Source organism: Amphibalanus amphitrite, unplaced genomic scaffold (genome assembly GCF_019059575.1).
Source record: "Amphibalanus amphitrite isolate SeventyFive unplaced genomic scaffold, NRLGWU_Aamphi_draft 000078F_arrow, whole genome shotgun sequence".
NCBI lineage: Eukaryota > Metazoa > Arthropoda > Thecostraca > Balanomorpha > Balanidae > Amphibalanus > Amphibalanus amphitrite.
This window is the reverse complement of record NW_024881574.1, coordinates 543,059-558,839: the sequence shown is the minus strand read 5'-3', so window position 1 is coordinate 558,839 and position 15,781 is coordinate 543,059. Positions and strand designations below refer to the sequence as shown.

The 15,781-nt window shown below is 48.1% G+C and overlaps 1 protein-coding gene across 3 annotated transcripts in view; it reads right to left on the bottom strand.

The window, feature by feature from the left end:
• The window catches only part of LOC122379444 (focal adhesion kinase 1-like), a 109,687-nt gene that overhangs the window by 75,383 nt on the left and 18,523 nt on the right, over positions 1 to 15,781 (bottom strand). The window contains exon 1 of one of the 3 annotated variants that reach the window (XM_043361674.1): positions 12,001 to 12,403. The exons of the other annotated variants lie outside the window; for them this stretch is intronic. Within the exon in view, the coding sequence (XP_043217609.1) occupies positions 12,001 to 12,041 (41 nt within the window). The 5' untranslated portion in view covers positions 12,042 to 12,403. Of the gene's footprint in view, positions 1 to 12,000; positions 12,404 to 15,781 lie in introns of those variants that run through there. 3 annotated transcript variants of the gene reach the window in all.

The window sequence follows — 15,781 nt, the reverse complement described above, 5'->3', positions numbered from 1 at the left end:
CCGATAAGCATCATGCATGCCTCCCTGAATGAGTGGCATGCCTGCTTGATAAAAACTATGATAAGCAGCTCAGCAACGTCACGCGAATCGCGACAAATCACCCCATGATTAAGGTTCAAATCCTCAACAGAGTTATTATGAGTTTCTAAGTATCGTTTACCAACGGTTACGTACAAATACTGCCGCGGAACACGGAAATATGAAAACCGTGTCTCACCCTTCCCTCACTTCCGACTTCCGCATCGCACAAAATCGACAGACCACGACAAACTGAATCATAACGTCGCCAGACCCCCAGTTAGCCGAAGGACGAATCCGTCAACCATACACATTACCCCTCCCCTCCCTCCCCAGTTCGCGCCAATGTCGGTCAATTCGAGCCCACCAAACTGTGTCCCAGTGTCCTCGTGCTGAGTAAAGCACTCTGTCCTTGTTTGAAATGACGACAGACCACAGCGGACTGGCCGACCTGCACGGTCAAGCGACCTTGATCGAAAATGGCCCGATTCCGCGCAAAACCAAACAGAGAGGTGCGCGATGCCGCGGATAGCCCGAGGCCGTGCGAGCCCCTCCTCCCCCCCCCGCCCCTCCACAGGGTGATGGGTGGCACGCACAATCAGTCCCGACCCAGTTCATGACAAAATATGTGGTCCAAAGCTTGGATACACGAGTCAGAACTTACAACAGAGAGATAACGTTAGGTGCGAAGAAGCACTGATGAGGATGAAATGCAAGATAAGTAAAAGAAAAGGATACACGCTGGAAATAAATGAAACATGACAGAAGGGTTTCTTGGTACTTTCTGCAGGTGGCGGACAAGAGCACCTCTCAGCCATTAGTTACCCGGCACTGGAGCCAGCCAGCCCTCCCGAGGGGCACCTGGCGGCTCAGCTGGCGCGCATTCCGGTCTCTCAGCTGTTTGCACGTTCACCTGCCGGTCGGGCCAGCTGCTCGTCTAGCGGTCTGGTCTTACTGTGCAGTCTGGCCGTCTGCAGTGTGCTGATCTGGCCAGCTGCTCGTCTAGCGGTCTGTGCAGTCTGTCTGGGCGTGAAGTCTGTCCGTCTGTGCAGTCTGTCCGCAAGTACTTACACTGTACAGCTGCTTTTCTTGCGGTAGGTATGTCAGTCGGTGCAGCCTGTCCGTCCGTGCAGTCTGCCCGTCTGTGCACGGTCTGTCTGTCTGCTATCCAGCTATTTTGTCTGATCCTACAGCCCAGCCAGCATGTCTAATTTATTGCAATGTGACTTGTGCAGCATTTGTGTCTGATTAAAATTATCAATTGATAAATATAAAATATGTCACAATGCAGGTAATCTATGTCCACTTTCATATTTGCGAATTCAATTAATTGCAATGCCTTTTTTTGCTACGCTTTAGCGAAAAGAATTGGCAACAAGTCGCTACCACTCAACAACCTTCGGGGCATCACCGATTGGGAATGTGTTTCTTACAAGTGCCATAAGAGTAAATAAAGCATAGCGCAATGCCATCGGAGAATGGAACCTCGCCAAATGGGTCATCTCAGCAACACCAGCCCAGGAAGTGGACGTGTGCAAAATAGGACATTTTTCTTCAGGGGCACAAGACTATTTACCGTCGATGAGTACAAGCAGATAAGATTGCATTGATTGTATTGAGCTACTTCATGACTGTCATAAAGCAGGGCAAACATGAACCAAATGACCCAGTTTAGCGGGCCTGCCGATTAGGCCGCCAAATTATTGTTGGGAAGTGAAAGGCAATCGTGAAAAGCGATGACTTTGGAGCCGAAAAATAATCGGGAAAGCAGCCTGTGACTATGTTGCAAGAGAAGGAAGATGTAATCACCGAATGTCGTAGACCTAAATTAGTTAATATATTTCTGCCCACAAATTCACACACGCTGGCAAAGGGACCAACCGGGCCAACTTCACCTGTCCGATCAAGATTGGACCATCTGGTCCGCCTGGTCGTGCCATCTGTCACGCCTGACCTGTCACCTGAGCGGTGTCGGGTGCAGAGCTGTCATTCCGACAGCTGTCACGGCTCAGCGACTCTGTTCAGCCCGTCTCTGTCTGTCTCTCTTACTGTCTGATCAGCAATGCAAGCGGGTACTGGCACAGCCTGCCAGAGATACTCGATAAGTGAGAACTTGGACATAAGGCACAGAATGTGCATAATATTACAATTTGGGATCAGTTTATTCATTATTATGGCGACGCGGTTGCCCAGAAAACACAGCAGCACTGCCGTGCACCCTCCCAGGCATTCAAACACGCTTATAGCGCATACAAACCACAGTAAGAAGCCCTGATAGGGGAGAGAGGTCATATTGCGCCATGTTCTTAAATGCGCCACACCTTCCTCCTGTCCAAAATTCGATTCGAATGAATGCTCGAATGTGTGCATTTACTTCACCACCAATAACTCGCTCTTATTCCGGTCCACGGTGGCAGGTGAGGTGTCTCAGCTTTCTCGCAGACCATTTTTTGTGATTTCCTATATTTTCTTACGCGAAACAGTCTATTTCGACCTTTGCTAGTGTCATGGTTTATCTTAGAGATAGTGATTCAACTAATAATCATTGTTAATTGCTCGTTTAATGATAGTTTTGAAAGTTTAACACCACCGTGGCTTCGCTGTCCTCGCCATATTTGAAGCTCATGAAAAATGTGTTCCATTCGTAATTGCGCCCACCCTATTTGCGCCCTATTCTTCAACCCAGAGAAACAGCATCTGGTGGTTGGGACACATTTCATTGAACACTTTGATTATTAGAGCGCTCACCTTACCATTACCTTAGCCTTCACAGCATAAATGGTTAATGGGCTGACACGTTCAAATAGGCTACTTAGTTAGGTGGCAAACCGTTGTTTTTGATAGGGCGCTTTTACATGAGAGGCATGGGCGCTTTTTGATGGGGAAGTCCGTAAATGCGCCCTTTGCAGGTGTGTCGGAAAACTTTTCTCTTGTTAATTTTTATGGGTGTGATACAAATTAGGAGTTGTAATTTGATGCCAAAATAACTGAGGTACAATTTGAGATATCATCAAGCATGACAGCTGGTCAACTTTAGCCGCAATAGGCCGATATCCTTAAGGTGGCGCAATATGACCTCTCTCCCCTAAGCTGTGAACTTCTATTTTAGCATGAGTGACTCATTGCATTAATTGTTTGGTTGAAATTATGAGAGCTTTTCCAGCGACATTAAAACTAAATAGAAGCAGCAGAGGTTATGGGAGAAAGAGCAAGGGAGCAGGCCTGTGCGGTCTGAATTATAAATATGAGCTGTGAATATAATGAAAATCAACTCAATATTGCGCGAAAGAGCACTAATAGAATGTGTGCAGTCAATCATAATTCAGTACATAAAGTGCTGCAAAGCGCAAATCACCAATAATTGATCATTTTTTGGCTTCCACAATCCATAATTATCTAGGGTAGGTAGAACGCAAGTACGAAATCATTACAGCTCCCGATGCAATATTTAACAATCCCGGACACGCCTAATCGTTTTCGGCAGACACCACAACTCACTAGCTGCAGTGAATTTTAGAAACTCCTTCCGTGACAGCGTAACACCAGTCTGGTCGTCGGCTGACCCCACGAGACCTCTCCCGGGTAAGTCACCCGGAGCGTGACCTTCGCTGACCCCTCTGTGTCCGAGTTGACCACTCCCCGCGACCTCTGACCCCAGTGAACCCGGCACAGCGTTCATGCAGGCACGCAAGCGTTGAGCGTCGTCAGCCTTTATACGGAACCGTTGTGACCGAGAGGCGGAACGTTCCTTAGCACGGGTGCAACGGTGTGTGCTGTTTTTCGTGAGGCAAAAAAAAAACATTCTGCTGAGCGAAATGACAAATAACAGTACGATACATTCTACTGTAATTTGTACGAACGATTTAAGTTAATTCAGTCTCTGTTACCGAACATATCTAATCTTCGACATCCGTTCTTTCCACATGTATACTAGCTTCAATATCCCATACCCTGATCAATAAATATATCGCCTAAAATAATATTATATGTAAATGGATAGCCCTGCCCTTCATTCGCCTGGAATCACACCAAATGCTGAGCCTGAGATCAGGCTTTCGCATAGAAGTTTCATTAGTCCGACGACAGGCGTCGCTAGTGTAGCGCCAGTAGGTGGCAGGCTACTCCAGGGAGAAGAGTCCAGAGGAGAGGAGAGGAGAGGAGAGGAGAGGAGAGGAGAGGAGAGGAGAGGAGAGGAGAGGAGAGGAGAGGAGAGGAGAGGAGAGGAGAGGAGAGGAGAGGAGAGGAGGAGAGGAGAGGAGAGAAGAGGGGAGGAGGGGAGGAGGGGAGAAAAAAAAACAAGAGGAGAGGACTGAGGAGAGAAGATGATAGGAGAGGAGACGAGAGGAGAGGAGGGGAGGGGAGAGGAGAGGAAATGAGAGGAGAGGAGACGAGACGAGACGAGACGAGACGAGACGAGACGAGACGAGACGAGACGAGACGAGAAGAGATGGAGGAAACGAGAGGAGGCAAGAGAGGAGGAGTGGAGAGAAGGGAAGGAAAGACATGGAACTGTGGGAGGAGAGGAAGGGAGTGTTGGGAATGGGGAGGAGAGGAAGAGAAAGAGGAAAAGTGAGGCAGGGAGGATCAGAATTAAAAATGGATTCTTGTTGCATTCTCAGCGAGCCATGCCTATGAAAGGGACTATTTATTACGACAATTATCAGATGCCGCTAAAGCCGTCTGTTTTAGACCAAAACAACAGATCAAGGTAACAACTAGCAGTCTATGCCACTCAGTCCCGCACCATCTTTTCTTCAGATCAAACAATGCCCAAAAGTCCCACCACTTAGCACAATCGAGCCTCACACAACCAAAACAAGCCAAACAAAAACGATCGCGTGTCAGAAGCGATGCTGCCACCGACACAGGCTCGGGGGCTGACGGCAGGGGCACGTGAGCACGTGGGCAGCCCTCTGTTGAAGCCCGCACCTGCCCGCACAGGCAGGTGCTCTTCCAGCCGCCACTGCTGTGGTGATGGTGGTCAAAGTGGCCCGCTGTATTATGTATAATATAGACGGCAGGTGGACGGTTTAGGGATGACTCATTGACTCAGTAGCCCGCCCGCATATCTGCGATAGGTACGGACAACGTTTGTGTATGTCGGGGTTGAGTAATTGAATTACAAGGAAGCCAGACGAGGTGTAACCCGACATCTCAAAAAAGATACAATTTTTCCGGCGGCATTCACACCTCAGTTGCGGAAAATTATGTCAGCGCTGAGCTTCTAGTGCAGACGGCCGATTTTCCGACTTGCACATGGCTGTATGTATAAGGAGGAAGAGCTGCCCAAGGCCAGAGCGTCTGTGCCGTGACACAGAAAAATACAGGAAAACATACTGAAACTATTAGCCAATGCAATGGAACTTTAAACAAAAAATCCCTATGCACGCTTTCCTTGACCGGTAAGATTTCCCGCGGTACAAAGTCGCAAAGCTGGTGACAGAGTGTCTTCTGCAAGGATTCGCCGAATGCTCGTATGTGTACTTGTAGTAAATAAATCACTGTTGAAATAAACCTTTGCAGTGTGCACCGAGAAAAGAAGCACAGAAGAGAACACATAGAGTAACTGCAATAAGCGCTATGCTATGCGATAGTGCAACAATGTATGCAGAACAGTTATGGGGTGATGGAAAAGGGGAGAGAGACGCCGTCCAAAACGACAATGGGTGTACTGCGTGCATATAACCATTCAGAAACGCAGCCAGTCGCCATTCAAACCTCTGCAAACCTTTTGTCATCACCCCATTGGACGCACGTGACTCGTCTCGTCAATGCTGATGGGACGTGCCAACCAACTACGGGCCCACACATGAGGGGAGGGTGCGAAGAATAAGGCTGTAAAACGGACTGCTAAGGCTAAAAATTCCTATGGATAGATTAGAGGTCTCGAGGTCTCAGTTGAGTGCGATACCCATCATTTCCGCCACTGTACGGACCATCAAGGACCAACGAAAATGTATTGACCAGCCTAACTTTATGGATCACTATTCACCAAACCAATGCTCATCTCCTGGGCCTTTTTATGTGAAGTCCTATTCTAATTCAATTAATATAGCTCACAGGATCCTGTGAGCTATATCAATTAATCAACACAGATGAGCTCAGCCCCACCCCAGTCCCCAACTAAGTCAAACCACAGCTACAGACCCACCAATCTCTCTCACAGCCCCCGCGCAGCCCCAGCCCGGCTTCGCTTTGGGCTTCGCTTGCAGTCCAAACCAAATTCTTGCTCCAACTCCGACCCAGCTAGTAGTTAGATCCTGAACCGAGCTCAGCCAGTCTCAGCCTCTGTTCTGATCACTTACTCAACTCAGTCTCATCCCGAGACCCAGCTGCAGCCTAGAACAGCCAGCATACCATCTTAGCTCAATCCGGCGCTATTCCACCGCCCAAACAGGCAGGCAGCCCCCACCTCACGTGACCGGTCGGTGGCACTCCTTACTGTCCAGAATTCCAGTAGCGATCCAGTGGGCGATACTCGGCAGGGTCCAGCCGGCTCCATGAATATGGGCGGCCTTGCCAGGCTTCCAGAGAACTCCAGCGACCCTGCATTGTATGTGCTGAGGGATTGTTCGATGCGAGTGGGCGCACCCATGATGTGGTACGCGATAAGCCGACATGAGGTGGCGTATAGGGAAGGCATGGTTTGTGTTGTGAGCTTAGTTGGACGCTTAGTATTATACTCGGTGGGTGGTGTGTCTCAAGAGAGGAAAATAATGATACGCGAGTTTTTTATTATTGTCATGAAAATATATTCCAATAATAGGCAACAGCGTTACGTGGACTGTGAAATGTAGGATAATTATAAAGAACTATTCTCCCTAGTGGTCGCTCTTCACTAATCCGATATCAATAATGAGTTTATTTAACCCTATTCCTGGCGGGGGGGGGGGGGCCTCAGGAGCCCCCCCCCCCCTGAGGTTTTTTGGTTATTTCTCCCAAACGCGTTGAGCTAGGAAGCTCAAATTTTCTGACTTTTCCTAAAAGGCTTCTACGCAACATGTCTGAAAATTTTGAGTTGATCTGACCTCAGGTCAGGTCACCAGAGGCGGTTTGGTGACCCTACCTCAGAAAAGTTTGCAATCACGTCAGAGCTAGAGTTTTTGACCGATCAATTTCTTCTCTTCAGGCTTTAGTTAGAGTACCAGTATGTGCAATTTGTATATCTCGGAATTTTGATATCGGTGACCTAAGGTCAGGTCAATTTCGCGACCTCCCCATTATAAGTCAATGGGGGAAAAATCAACTCCCTGTTTTTACCACTAAAACGGGTCAGAATGGCCCCATATACCATACATGACTTCATATACGATCAACCTTCACTACCTTGAGGTCTGTTTTGCTGTTGGGCAGCTGTGAGGTCATGTGACGTCATCAAAGGTCACCAAAGGTTTTTGGCCAATAACTCCGTACAGGAACAAGATACAGACGCGTGGATGGTCTCATTGTGTTCAGCTCGTCAAGACGCATCGAATGATATACATGATGACCTCGAGGTCACGTGACCTGAGGTCAACCTTTGACCTTGACCTTTCGAGGTCAACATATATATCATTCGATGCGGATTGACGAGAGGATCACGATGATGCCCTTAGTTTGTTCCTATCTTGACTAATTCGAAAGTTATTCGAGAAAAACTCTCTCCATATCTAGCGCCGCCATTTTGACTTTTTCGACCCCTGTGACGTCATCTTTGACCTGACCTGAAAATGACCTTAGTAAAAATTGTAGACCTTGTCCATGCGTATCCGATACCGTTTACCGCTTCTCGCTATCTTGCTTCGTTCTCGAGATCTCAGGGGTGGGGGCCGAATCGGCCCCCCCCCCCCCCGCCAGTTTCTTGTCCCGGCGGAGCCCGCCAGGAATAGGGTTAAGCGGTAATACTGATAGTTAATTACTACAACATGCAAATCATGTTCGTTAGCTGGGAGTTACTCAATCAGCTGCAAGAACTTGTTTTCCAGATATTATCACCAATATCTACTGAACTGATCCGATAGATTTTGGCCATAATTTAATGGAATGAAATCATTTTGACTCACACAAAAAGTTAAATTAGCAATGCATAGTAATATCGATTGCTTTAGAAGTACACGCCATCGTTCTCATATTTCACAAATGCCATTTCAGGAAAACAACACTTCTAAGCTGCAATAATTGAAGATATAGTTTGTTTTTCTCGCCAATACTGTGATGGACGTAGGCGTAGCACAGTAATTCATTTATCGAGCAGTTATTCTCACGACGGCCATTAGACCATAACCAGCTCTTTGTAAAATACAATCGCTTGGAGCCGTTAAAATGTGTTGCAGAACGCCTTACTTGTTGCAGGCTGGGAACCGTCTTGGTTAGGGGAATCCTTCTAGAATGATTTACGAGGTGCAAAGTTTAGATACAAGGAAAGATGGGTTTGACGCGCGTAGGTGGGTCTATAACAGAACATTTGATAGGCAAAGTGTTATGCACCTTGTTCAGGTTCTGAAGCCACTGATATAAAGGAAAGCTCATTGTCTTTTTGTTTTGTTTTTCAGTCTGGCATAATTTGCCTCCAGTAGGAGGAATGGTGCCAATTAAACCGGTCATTGGTCAATGTGACAACCTCTCACAAATGGTGACGATACCTCGACGGAGATGCAACTTCCGCTTCTCCGCGCCCACAGCACGGCTAAGTCTGCACCTCTCTCGTCGCTATCTCACCCCATTATCACAAGATAACGTCACGTCTGCTCCCAACTCCTCCGCCACGGCCGCCAACCTTGATATGACGTCACCTGCCACCCATGACGTCACCCATGACGTCAACTGTACTGCGAAGTGCCGTCTGCCGGGGCGGGCCGGTGCGGTCCACTCCCCCCCCCCTCCCCTCCCTGCCCCGCCCGGTCTGCAAGATGCACGGTGAGGGCAGCCGGCAGGCTATTTGACGGACAGGTGATAGGCTGCGGGGAGGGGAGGGGAGGGGCGGGTGGAGGGAGGGAGCGGGCTCTCGAAGCACGTCCAGCCAGACAGCCGCCGTGGCTGAGTCACGTCCGGACCGCGCCACCATTGCCGCAGCTGCGCCACACTCGCCACCGGCGCGCCGCTACTGTCACCAGCGCGCGGCCGCATTCAGCGCCATGGGGTTATACGTGACGGTAGCTGGACTACAGCACAGCACGCGCTGGCCACACGTGCCCTGGAATTTGGGGGCCCCTGGCAGTCGGGTGGGGAGGGGAGGATAACAACCCACCAAAGGCTCCAAGCAGTGGCCTGGGAAATGGGCGTGCACCAGTAATGATAACCCGAACAGCACCGGACTGAAAGGAGAGACCTGTTTTTGTCCAATATCGGTCACCTTAGGCGCCTAAGCAGGCGATATTCGTGGAATCCAGGTCAACACAGGTGATCGCAAAAAGCGGACTGCACTGTGCATAGCCGACCCGGTAGGAGAAAGAGCATAATGCCCTGCGCCTGGCCTAAGCGGAACAGCGTGGTAGATTTGACGATACTCTCCCAACATAAGCCGGCGTTCTTTTGACATTGATTCCGTTTCTGCGGAGTCCTAGTCCAACACTTGGGTCCGTTACAGTCGCTTTCCGTTAGACGTAGAATCCTGCAGTGTTCTGGTAACTTCAGCCCTGTTACCCTGCATCCAACTGCAGCGGTAAGGGAACCGCAACATGCAAGCGGATGAGTGGACTCTGGTTGAGCAAAGCGATTGCCCTTTGACGTGTACAGTCTGTCTTAAAAGTACCGCGCAAAGTGACGGTGGATCCATCCAGCCTGACCGAGGAAGGGCCTGCTAAATTTGAGTCACCGAAGCAATTGACATCCTCGTCCATTCCCCAGGTCAATTGGTTCAGTGACTTTCAAACTATAGCAGGCCCTTCCTCGGTCAGGCTTGATGGATCCACCGTCACTTTGCGCGTAACTTTTAAGACAGACTGTACATACGCAGAAAAGCACTGTTTAGTTTCGTCGTATTGCGACACGTACTGAAGAGTTGCAGGCGATTCGGAAGGACAGAGTAGAGACAGACACGTGAAATTCGTATCAGCATTGCAAAATGTAGATCAGTACTGCAGAGGCCTGTGTCTGTATACCACAGATCCCTGGTCCTGACTACGAGAGTGGTTGGAAATTTCTTTAAATCCCCGACAATCGACATCTCAAGCACCACATAGTTTGCCCATACCAGAGGCCTCTTGCACCAGACTACCTAGCTAGGTAAAATCGAAAAACCGGTTTCAGAATAAGCTAATCTAATGGTGGTAAATTTGTTTGCAATAGTCCAATACATAATCCTACATGTGCTTGCTAAATTTTGCACGCAAATTGTTACATTTGAGACTTGGACTGGGTATACGATGCAAAATAATCCAAGCATTGGTGCAAGAGGATTTTGGTGCAAGAGGCCTCTGTTCGTATACACTGAAAACAATTTAACCCAAGGCCGGCGAGTAAACCGTTTCACGGGTACCCCTATCCGCAACCATCTTTAACCACCCTCCCAGGAGTAGTGCTAGATCCCATTGCGGTGTAGTCGTACTTGCTCTGAGCGGATATAACCGCTCTCAGCGAACATGTCCGCTGAGAGCAGGGACGACTACACTGCAATGGGACATTACTGTACACCTGGGAGGGTGGTTAAAAATGGTTGCGGATAGGGGTACCCGCGAAACACCGGTTTACTCGCCGGCCTTTGGTTAAATTGTTTTCAGTGTAGCTACGTTTATCAGAGCACCCAATCATGAGCAAATTATTCATTTGTTTTCGGATCATGAAAAGTATTCTCAAACATAACTGATTTTGCGACCATCGTGAAAAAAGAAAAGAGCAAAAACATGTTAAGCAAATTATTTGCATAATCATTACTCCAAAAGCAAAGCTATCTCAGTCCTAACACAAAACTGATAGTAACGAACATACCCAATACAAAATGCCTACATAGACAAGCGCACTAGCGAAAATCGATCCAGCATTTCTGCACGAAACTAAGTCATGCAATGCAATTGTTGAAACTGGCCGGTTGCCACTTGCAGATTCGCATTCCGAATGAAGTGCAAATCATGCACCGTTTATATTTAGCAGGGCGACTGGCGAGCTTTTCTTTCGTCTGACATGCATAAAACATTCCATCAAACACAACACAAATATAAATATTGGTACAGCCAACCCCGGCAAGTTTCTTCTCCGTGAACGAAATACTTTAAAAACTTGTAAAAGCTTTCCATGCTACTGTGTTTTTCTTTCTTAATTGGCCGGATATGCGGCTGTCGCTTTGAATGCCAAATGGACAGGTGCACGTTGTCCCTCCCCTCCCCCTTTCCTGGGGGGGGGAGGCGGAAGAAGGGCGGAGCCGTACGCAGTTCAGGGCGGAGGTCAGGGCGGAACAGGGCGGGTCGGGGCGGGGCGGGGCGGGACGTGCGCGTGGCCCGAGCTCCATCTGCGCCCCCTCCCCACTCCCAAGGGGGAACTGTGCGCCGTCAGACACACAGACTGACACACAGACGCACAAGCACAAGCCACGGAAGAGCCAGGATGAGACGCTACCGACCGCAGGGGAGCCGAGGACCGCGGAGCGGTTTTCAAGGCTGATACCTGACAGCGTGGGCGGGGCACGGTCCGTGGAAGGGTGTGGAATTGGAACTTGGACGATAAAGTGGAATGTGGACACTGGACAGGCTGTGAGTGATGTGTAGATAGTCTGAAGATAGGTAGAACCACTGAAGTCATGCCGTGGCAAGACAGTGTGCGTGGCGTAACCGTGTGTGGGTGGGTGCTCGCGAGATATGGACGGGTCACGGACGACTGTGGACTGTGGACTGTGGACGACGTGGACTGTGGACGGCAGTGGACTGTGGACGACGTAGACGAGTGTGAACGGGCTAAAGATGCCTGTGACCTTTCCCGCATGTCGAATGGTAACGAAATGCACTGTGGATTACGATTGTACGAAGCGGGTTACAATCGTAATCGTAGAACGGGTTACACCCGCGAGCTCACCTGATGTCGAAAAGATGTGTCACTACCCTGGTTCCGACCATAGCTGCTGATATTGGTGACGTCACTCACGGCCCGCGTCAGTCCACGGCCACGCCACTGTCACCCACGTCACCGCGCGTCCTTCACGTCACTCTCACTGATGTGTCGCTTACAATCACCTCTGAATTTTCACCTCTCACTCCTCGCCGCACCAGCACATCTCCCTGGTTTACACCAGCGCCGCGCTCCCCCCGAGTTGCAACTCAACGCTGCACCGCTGACCCTCTCCGGCCCTGCCTCACTGCACTGATGCACGCTGCTTACTACCTCGCTCCCTCCCCGCCGCCGCCGCCGCCGCCCGCGCCGGCGCGCCCGGCTCGGTAGGGGGCGCCTCGCGTCGCATCGCCGCCCCGGGCAAGTGCCAGCTGCCCCCGGGCGACAGAGCGCGCGGGGTCAGCGGGGGTCATGACGTCATGCCAGCCGGCGTCTTTGATGTCATAAGCAAGTCGTGCGCTGGGCACTGTGCGTCGGAGTGGAACAAACGGACATCCGTGTGACTCGGTCTGATAAATCGAACGCTGACCGATCTTGCAAAGTGAAGATGTGTGAACTATAGGTGAACAGATGCGATCTACATTGATGGATTACAACCCTGCGTGGGAAACCAGCGGGGTCGCGGCTGCGACGCGTATTTACAAATTGCAACCGAGCTCCGCCGTGGGGTAAGGTGGGCAGGGGTTTTCGCACTACGGCTGCGGTTGAACTCAAGTTGAACTACCGTCTGTGGTAGAAACTTCAGGATGATGGCGCGTTTCATACGAAATCTGGCGCAATGTTTATTTGCTTCTGAACTTGTATTGTTATTGCTGAGAACTCTTGAAGTGGGAGTGTTTCAATAACAATTTGTGGATTATTTGGGTTTCTTGATATAAAAATCGAATAATATTATGAAACATTGTGTGGAAACCGCAAATACTGATATAATCAATTGCTTAGTTTGGGAATTGATACACATTTTCTAGAGGTTTGTCTGGCAAATGGTGTAACAAACTTCAAGCCTATCATGATCTGAAGCTGTTGCAACAAATCAAAATTGCTTTGATGTTCCATAGTACCTTGTGGGAAAGACTGGAGCATGGTTCAAGATGATGTGTAAAAATTCAAGATTTGTGCAAAAGCTTATGACTGAAGAGCGAAAACAGTTCTATATGATTGCTCAATGAAACGTGGAAATGGACGACAAAAGTAGAGTTTCAACATTCCAGCATGTGAGAATAACTTCAGAACTTCATAGTTCTTGTAGAATTGCATTCTCCTTTTGTACAGTTCTAGGTTTTGTTAGGGTATTTCAATTGCAATGCGTCAGTTGAGATATAGGTACATTGCGGAAAAAATTTAGAATCATTGCATGGTAGATAGGTACTTGTTCGGTAAAAAGGTATGTGATTAATGCCACGAGAAAGTTTTTTTATGATTAAATATATGTTCATTGTTGTACCTACAAAAATGCAAGCTTACTAGCACCTAGTTATTGAATCAAATCGAAAGTATTTGCTATGAATGTAAATATGTACCTGCAAAGTATGTCAATAAATTTGTGTGATGTTGACCAGAGAGCTGTTGCTGTATCATCTGGGCATTTATGTTGCTTCTTACATTAGGTGTTAAGCATAGTAATTACCTATGGGTGAACTTTGTGCCAATATCTTCAATTCACAGTGTATGTAGCTGGTAGCATGTCTACAACCCTCACTGATCCTGCTATAGCTATAGGCATTTGGCTCCAGCAAGACCAAGGGCATGAACTTCACAATTGCACAACCTTTTTTATGCACCACTAGTCACTTTTTTTCCTTAAGGTGCACATGGCAGTGTACACAATAATGCGCAGAGGGCCTACACAAAAACAACAGTGACTAGTGTGCACTATGATGCACAGCATTGTACCCTGATTATTTGAAGATTCTAATCACTCAACAGTCAGGAGGTCATTTTTGAATGTCACATTTATTATACATCACTTGTCAAACAAGAGCATGATGACACACATTTTGACAAGCAATCATGGTAATATTCCAATAAGTTGGACACCTCCCTGGGCGTGATTTTCCAGGAAGGTACCTCTGCAGGTGTTGTGGTAGGTTAGGTTGAATTGGGGTTAGGTGAAGTAAGGCAGTCAGGATCAGGTCAGACCGTAAGACCTGGTCAAGTTGATTTTAATCTTTCATTCTAATTTGACATAGATGCCTACTACCTATGTTTTTGCTCCAGACTGAACTTCATTAGGCAATGAGTTCATTTTGTGTTGTTTTTATCTGTCTTGTTTTGTTTTTGTCCCTTATGTTTTGCCCCATAGCCCGGCAGTTGCTGGGGTATTTCGCCACCCACCGTTTGCTGGGGGGGGGGGGGCGTTAAACGCCCCCAGCCGATAACTCGTGAACCAATAGGCACAGCGAAACGCACGAGGCGGCAAACGAAAGAGCGCGACGAGACGCTTCAGATGAGTACTTTAAAGTTGAATTTTGAGGTCACAGGTCGGGTCAAGGTCAGGTCAAACACCTGAAATCGGGCTTTCAGTAGCATGGACTTCAGGACTTCGCAATGGGCGCCTCTCGTCATAAACTCTGTCCAAACGGTGCACAATCCATCATATAAGGCCTACAAGAGTGTCAGCTCCATGTAGGGGTCAGTCAAGCATAGGTCAGGGTCAAGGTCAGGTCAACCGGGTAGGCACATGCCACATATCCCCGAAAATCAAAACTGATATTCGCAGCCTGTGACACATGTTTTATAGGTAATTTGGGGCGTAGAACACGATGGTGACATTCATTTTACCATATGTGTACGTGTTTGGCTCAAAAAGTTCAATTTAAGAAATGCATGTATCATGGTCGTGAAGTAGTCACGAAAAATTGCCAAGATTCAGTTCAAGATTATGGAAAATGCGGAACGATAATCAATAATCGAAGATAGCCATTTGATTGATCATGGTATTGGCAGTCTAATGGCGTTTACGGCATGTCTGTATGTCTGTTCTGTGATTTAATATGATTTTTTGAACATATGCCGTTTTTGGTCGAAAACTCAGAAATCATGACGTTACTAAAACCTCGATATCTCAAAAATTTTCCGACTGATTTTTTTAAAACTTTGTCACAATAAACTTCAATCAATTCCCTACAGGTACCCAAAATTTGGCGCGCCTGCGGCCCGCCGTTTTTATGCTATGGCCCGGCGAAAAAAGTGGGGGCGTTTAACGCCCCCCCCCCCCCAGCAACTCGCGGGATAGGCAAGGGTGGAGCTTTTCCAGCGAAGGTGGTGCTGGTGGGGCAAAAAGCTGTCAAACCTGCAATGCTCGGTTGTTAAGTTAGATTATGTGCAACACTGAATCAATTCTTTTAATTACAGAACTAACATTTTGAATTACACAGACATTTCAAAGCTCCTCAATGCGAACAACATAGTGGTTTGCTAAGCAACGAAGTTCTACAAATAAGCAAAAGTTGGAGGGGCAGAACGTTTTTTTTCTGACAGCTTCGTAACATGTTACGAAGGCACTAAAACTACTTCAGTACAGGGTGTAACGAAATTATCCGGACATCTATTTTTTCGCCATATCTGTTTGCACAATTTCCTAATCCTTTCTGATGTTAGAAGTGGGAATATTGGATGAATACGTGCCTCTGCTATCGGTTTTCAACTCAGCAGTGACCTGACCTTGTCATGTGACTGTTGCTCTGAGTAGGAGTCAATTCACAGACGGGTTCACATGGTAGTTTTCGTCCAAGGCAGTTGCGAGAAA